This window comes from Aphis gossypii, unplaced genomic scaffold, assembly GCF_020184175.1.
Source record: "Aphis gossypii isolate Hap1 unplaced genomic scaffold, ASM2018417v2 Contig00880, whole genome shotgun sequence".
NCBI classification, from domain to species: Eukaryota; Metazoa; Arthropoda; class Insecta; order Hemiptera; family Aphididae; genus Aphis; species Aphis gossypii.
This window is the reverse complement of record NW_026083337.1, coordinates 1-7,313: the sequence shown is the minus strand read 5'-3', so window position 1 is coordinate 7,313 and position 7,313 is coordinate 1. Positions and strand designations below refer to the sequence as shown.

Below are 7,313 nucleotides of genomic sequence, written 5' to 3'. Positions count from 1 at the left end.
TGAAAAATTGGTTCCTCAAGGGAGGAGAATCTGGTCGGACGGTCGGACGGTCGCACGGAGGTACAAGGCGGCGATGACGGCGTCGCCGGACCTTTACGAAAACGAGACTGAGCTAGGCCAGCTCACCGTCGCGGTCCGTGCCAGTAACGTGGGCGCGAGGCGCAGTGTGACCAATCCAGGGCACACTGTGCCTCAGGCCTTACATATAATATTAGTACAGGTATATATATAATATAAAAATATAAGAAAGAAAATAAATTGTCGCTAACAGTTTGAATTTTCCTAATGATATGAGCGCTTATGACCATTGCGAGATTGGACTGAAAAAAAAATTAAAATTGTATTGCTAAAAAGTATGGAAATGCATGTAACAGCTTGAAAAACTATAAAGTTTTTAATGAGAAAGAAAAGATAAATTGTTGTTAGAAATATAAACGTTTTTAGTAAAAATACCTGAAGAAAAATAAAGAATTTAAAAATAAAATATTGGTGATGTGTTTATCATATGGAAAATACGATTTTTAATAATATACATTAATAAAATGAAGTAGGTATATTATCTATTATTACTTACATGTATATATATATATATATATAACAGCAAAAACAAATATGATATAGACCTCAGTTATAGTAATAATACACAACGTTCTTTTGTATAACATGAAATAATAGTAACAGTAATATAGGGTGGTATTCGTAATGGTTTATTAAGATCTTTAGATAAATAGTATGCCGATTTATGTTTTTATTGGTATTATATATTAAATGTGTATATGTTTTTCATAAAAAAATAAGATATTCATGTTTTATTATTATACTAGCAGGCCAGCCTGCTAGCCGGGTGTGCCTCGCTCTGCTGTGAAATTCGGTCTAAGTGATATTCGCTCTAAGTGAGTATCCTAGATTGGAGACGGGACTGTAAAGAAAATATCGTAAAAAGTCTAGTAGTCACAATTTTAGTTAACCTAACCTCCGGTGGTTTGGAAGGAGCCGAGGGAGTCCTAACCTAACCTTCGAGGGGGTCGGGTGAAAATCGTGTAATCAAAAACCTAACCTAACCGTTTCCCATTGAATTCCCCTTTCTTTTTGTATATAACAAAATGTATTAAGCGAAAATGGTAGTCGAGTGTCTAGCTATCAATCATCACATCACGTACCTAAGTGTGTATCCTAAATCTATATCTGACAATACAATCCGCCTGCGCCTCCGACATCGAAGGTCTAATGTTGTATTGTAGGATAATAGCTATAAGTATTAAGTCGAATAACATGTGAGCATTCAAGTCGAGTTGTCAGTTATCATTGGGAAAATCGAAATAAACTTCATTAAACTGTAACGTGCCACGTACAATCAGTTGAATGATGTCGAATCGGAAAGGTTTTGTGAAATAAATGAACTCTCGAAATTATTCTAAGTGTTTTTTATTTAAAAATTATTCTAAGTCCAATTATTTAATTTAATTAAACTGTGAAAAATATTCTAAGTCCAGGAGACATAAAATATTAAACTGGGTGACGTGAAGGTGCTTGCTATAACTCTGGTGGATCACGTCTGAATTGTGCCTAATCTGGGCCCCCTTATATATCGTCCAGGGACTCCCGCGGTACCTTCAGGTCCCTGTTGGTCATCTGCACCTGCATCCGCTTCTACCCACGCTTTGCGTTATCCGAACGATGTCGTGCGTCAAACAATATTCCTATTATTCTATCGGATGGTAATTGTGTGCCTATAATATTTCATACCGGGTGACAAGCATACGTGCGATGATCCGTCTTTGACCCTGAACGATGCCGCCACATAGTATAATTTGGTACAATGTACTATTGTCGCTGCGTTCGGCATTATTACGCCGCTCCGCCGCCGTTGATGATTTATATTAATATGTTTAAGAAAATATGTACTTAATCTCCTGCTCACCTTTAGAATCCGATTATAGTAATATTTTACACCCCTATCATAAAATGTCTGTTGCACCCCCAATGTTAGGTTATTGTTGGCTATGGTATGTAGTAATTTATATATTATATTTAATATAAGTATCAGAGCACGTTGCAAAACCCACCACGTAAGCAATCCGACTACGTCGGATCGCGGACGATGTGTGAATAGTAGGTTATGATACCAATATAGTATAATGTTGCGTGCCAGTATCAGATTTGAATCCAAATGGTTAATTTGAATGAAAGTTAAACTTAATAACGTAATATGTTTTTATTGCATATAAACAAAATACATGTAACAAATAAATAAGTGGCTGAGGGACGTGAAAGTGCTCAGTTGTTGATAGCTTTGGTACATCTGCCGTTGCTGGTCTTCGGGCTCCCTTATATATTGTGGTGCGTCTCTTGTTTACGTCGTGTGGTCGCCTTCTGGGCAAAACCAGGTGTCCTTGTTGTTGTTGCAAATTCGGACACGAATTTGAGAATGTGCAATAACATCTCAAATGCATCATTAGTGCACTGTAATTATTGGTGCGTTTACTATCCCGACACGTGTCATGGTCATAGTAGCATCCGCATTACCCTTGACACGAGGCATGGTCATACTAACTTAGCCTTGTAATCTCGTAGATATCTTATAGATATCTCGTAGCCCATAACACCTCCCCACAAAAAAAAAGGTTTATGTCTGCAAGACAGAAATCTTTACAATTTTTCTTAAATGCACTCAGTTACACTTATAATTTCAGTTTTACATTGGTAACTTAATAATAATATTAGTTATATCAAATTTTAAATCAATTAAGAATACAATATAAAGTATGTTAGTATAGTATATGTTATTAATATATATATTTTAAATCTTTAAATCTCCTTCACCTTGATTAATACAATTAAAATAATAAAATAAATTTGTGAATAATTAATTAATATTACACACGAACGTTACGTTCTACCCACATACCAAATTAAATGACTGAATAACTAAACTTAAACATAGGATATAACAGTATTTATATTCTAAAATGTTTTATTAAATTCTCGTATTGTTGCTTCTTTAACACATAGTTGAATATACACTTGGTATATTCCACATCCAATCTCGGGTCATGTGCATACGTAGTCTTATGTTTTTTTATACATATTCTGTCATGCGTTTCTACTAAATTCAACAATCTTCCTGTTTTATCAAATTTCCTATATCTATTTCGAAGATAATCTCCCTATTGCTTAGTTTTTCAACTGAATAAAAATTCTTATTAAAATACTTATCATAACATGTAATGTTTAACATTGGATAATTTAAATTTAATCTTTGTAAAATTGTTTTATCCGAATGCCCATTCCATACTACTATTATATTATTTTCCTTATTCCCTTGTTTGATATAATGATCAATATACTCTCTCGTTAAATTATTTCGTGTTGAATTTAAACTTTGTTGTAACTGATCTAAACACGCATCTCGTAACTCCGTTTTGCACACAAATATTCTCTTTATCTCTTTAACTGCTACTTGCAACTCTTTCTCAATCATGGGTCTAGCTTTTTCGTCAATTGGTAGCAATAAAGGTCTAGCTTCTAACTTACTAACCTCAAATTTTTCCAAGCTATTTGATATAGCACCAGAGTTAACTACTATACTCGTTCGTTTTACCATTGAAAATTCAAAGTCCATGATTATGAATTTATGTGTTTCTTTTCTGAATAATATAAACAATTCAATATTAGTTAATTATATCCTATGTTACATTTTATACATATTTATTGATTATTATATTATACTTATTTTTATATTATTTGTTATTATTTATTATTTTTTTTTTTACGAATAATAATGAATTATTAATATTAATATTAATATTAACGTGGTGATGGTGGTGCGCTAAATGGTACTTCATCATATATTTCTGAAGCAAAATTTCCCCTTCTTACATTTCGTATTTGTGATCTATAATTAGCCAATCTTCTTGGTATATCAATTACTTAGCGATTGCTAACGTATCTACATTTTAATAGTATGTATATGGCTATTATTAATATAATAGATAGTAAAGCCAAAATTATTCCCGAGTAGCAATTTGAAGGTGCAACGTCTGTATATTTACACGGTGCTTATAAGACCGTTCATACACGGTGTGAGCACTGTGCAGCTTCAATAAATTATCAATCAATAAAAGTGTTAATATATTCTTGGGTTAAATTGCGTGTGTAAATGTAAAAAAACACTGTGTAATAACTGTGAGAAAATTATTTCAAGTACGGTGTTCTCTGCAGTGTGCTATATACAAGAGATGAAACCGTGAAACATATTATTATATATTTATATATAATAGGTATATATGTGTTTTTGGTTGAATAACGTGTATCCGTGCAAGGTACTCACGGTGAAATAACCGTGTGAAAATTGTTTCAAGCACTGTGTCCCCACTGTGCCAAAATGTAAAATTAAATAACATATATTTATAAATATATTTATAAGTCTATATAGACTTATATATATAATATATTATATATAGGTAGTTGTTTATGTTTCTGGTCGAATAACGTGTGTCTGTGCAAAGCACACACGGTGAACTTATATAATATTATGATAATGGGCAAATTATTTAAACCACGTGTTTTAGATTTAGATTGATAATATAGCGAGTATAATAATTATTATCATTCTGTATTGGCATTCCGCTTTTCAGTTTTCACTATTTAGCGCGTTATTTCTTTGTTAACCTAGCTGTATTTGTAAGTGTTTATCTTAAATCCTAATTATTAAAAATTATAACGTTTTATATTATATTCACGTTTTATATAGTAAGATTCTAAAGTGTATGACTTATATGTATTCAATAAATCGCATTGTTCATAATATGTATGAATATTGAATTCTAAGGACAGTATATATATACTATATATATAATAAATATTCAACATTTAAAAATGTAAGTACAATAAATGTAAATAATACAGTCTGTTATACATATTTCCTCAGTTTTACCTGTAAGTATAGCATATACCATTGGAAAACTCTAAAACCATAAATAGTTAAAATTTTATTAATATTAATTATTTAAGTATTTACCTAAAATGTTAAAAACAAGATGATTTATTATGTGATGTATAATTTATTACTTACAGCATTTCTATGAATCACTTGAAAGGTGAACAATTGATAGCAGTCGTTATCCAATTTGTTGAACACATTGATGTCCAATTGAACTTCGGAGTTTCCTCATTTCTATATTTGATGGTCGCACTTCATGGTTATGTAACCTCCGTAGTTGAAAATGTTTATTATTTGGATTAGAAGAAATTGATCCAGTTGCTGGGCATTTACTTGTGATTTCTTCACATTTTAAGTATCTACATAATTAAGTTCAAATTGTAACTATTATATTATTAGTGTTTTGTAATTTATTAATTTAACTCTAAATTTCAAATGATAATACAAAATAGTTTAAAAAATAGAATAAAATATATTATTACTTACACTTTTTCTTCTGTTTTTTTACTTTTAAAGTAAAGAAATCCAAGGTTGTCTCTAATAATATATTGATTTTGATGAACACCTGGTATCAAACTATATGATTGTGGCTGTTCACCCTTTGGCCAAAACTGAACATTGTCTGTAAAATAATTAATTTTTCTATGATTGAATATGACCTTTTATGATATTTTGTTTAATAGTATACCACCGGTCGCTCCAATCTCAATCACTTCATGATTGGTATAATTTTGCACTATATATTAAACGGAAAATATAATTAGTAAAATTAGGAATGCAAAATTATTAATTTATTTTAATTTATAAGTATAGTTAATTATATTAGTGGTTAAGTACTTAAACATGTAGTTAAATTAATATATATAAATGTATTATAAATATAATATAGAATTGAAGAGTAAAACTACTTTGTAAGTAATCATGATCCAAAAGCGCATTAACACCGTTAAAAGTCATGATGTATACAATCAATTTTTTAATTAAAACAGAAATTATAAATGTCAACAGAATTTATTTTTATAATACTTTGATGCTTCAGTAACTGTCAATAGACTAAATCTTGCTTACTCAAATAATTATACCACTGGTTATATTTTATGATTGACTATGAAAAGGTCACTATGATTTCTACATAGGAAATTTCCAGCCACAAAAACTTATTTTACTCTATATTTCTACATAGGGAATTTCCAGTAATAAAAATTGTGAGGTGTTGGCTTTTGATTATCAGCAGAATATGCCTCTACCACATGTCCCAGCTGGTGATGTTGTACAGATGTATGATTTATTCATTAGAAATATTATTAGTCAGTAAAGCAGTAAATACTAATTTAACAGGAAACCATATAACTGTAGAAAAACCTTCAGCTACACTTGATTTACCAGATCCAACGCAAAAACTTTATAATAAAATATTGCCTATATAACTATTCTAACCTATTCTTTTTTATTATTAACTAAAAATAATAAAATGTTATTTAATATTTCTTATAATGTTATACTCGACAAAACGTCACTTTTAATACTTATGTTTTTTAGATTCTGAACGAAGTGATGAATGTATTGATTTTACAATGGTGTGTGTTTTTTTTTTTTTTTTTTTGTTTTTGTGTCTGTACAGCATAACTAGTCGAAATAATGCTCCAATTTCAAACTATGGGGGTGGTTTCCGATGTAAAAGTGAATATCCTTGGTGCATTATAGAGGTAAAAAGTTAACATTTTCCAACAGTTTTCAAAAAAATCGAGAAAAACAAAAAAAAAATGACGGAAAAACGGCAATTTTTACGCAAAACCAGTTTTCGACAAAATCGATTTTTTTTCATGGTTTTAATTCAAAAACTAATCACTGAAAATACTTGAAATTTTCACCAAATGTTAATGTCAGTAGTATCTGTATATAGTTAAATTTTCAAAAAAATTTGACTTTTTTTGAGTTATTTATAGACCACTGAATTTTTCGATTTTTTGAGAAATTTTTTTTAAAGTGTCGATAAAAAATTTTTGGATGACCAAAAGTTTTGAAAATTTAATACAAGGTTCCTTATGAGTTGTTTTTATTGTAGCAAAAAAAAATTAAAAATCGTTAGTCACAATTTTTTTTTATAAGAGTTTATAGTTCAAATTTTTACGAAATCTGTCGAAAACGCGAAAATTTGCAAGTAATTTTGAAGTTGAAAAATCATAAATTTTTTCTTTTATAACTAAGTTTTGAAAATTTGGTACAAGGTTCTCCATACATTTTTCTTCAAATATCTGTAAAAAAAACTCTACCGGATTCAGACAAAAAATTTTATGAGTGTTTGAAATTTAAATTTTTACAAAACCGCGTTAAATAACGGTTTAGCCTCAAACGATTTTTGATATTTGTT

The 7,313-nt window shown here is 29.9% G+C and overlaps 1 protein-coding gene across 1 annotated transcript; it reads right to left on the bottom strand.

The window, feature by feature from the left end:
• Positions 1-5,120: 5,120 nt before the first annotated feature.
• LOC126555494 (uncharacterized) lies at positions 5,121-6,058 on the bottom strand. The gene is made up of 4 exons (XM_050210412.1): positions 5,851-6,058; positions 5,631-5,678; positions 5,429-5,564; positions 5,121-5,301 (listed from the first exon to the last, which is right to left on the bottom strand). The coding sequence occupies exons 1-4, from the start codon at positions 5,897-5,899 to the stop codon at positions 5,121-5,123; spliced, it is 414 nt and encodes a 137-aa protein (XP_050066369.1). The 5' UTR covers positions 5,900-6,058.
• Between the last annotated feature and the right edge of the window lie 1,255 nt (positions 6,059-7,313).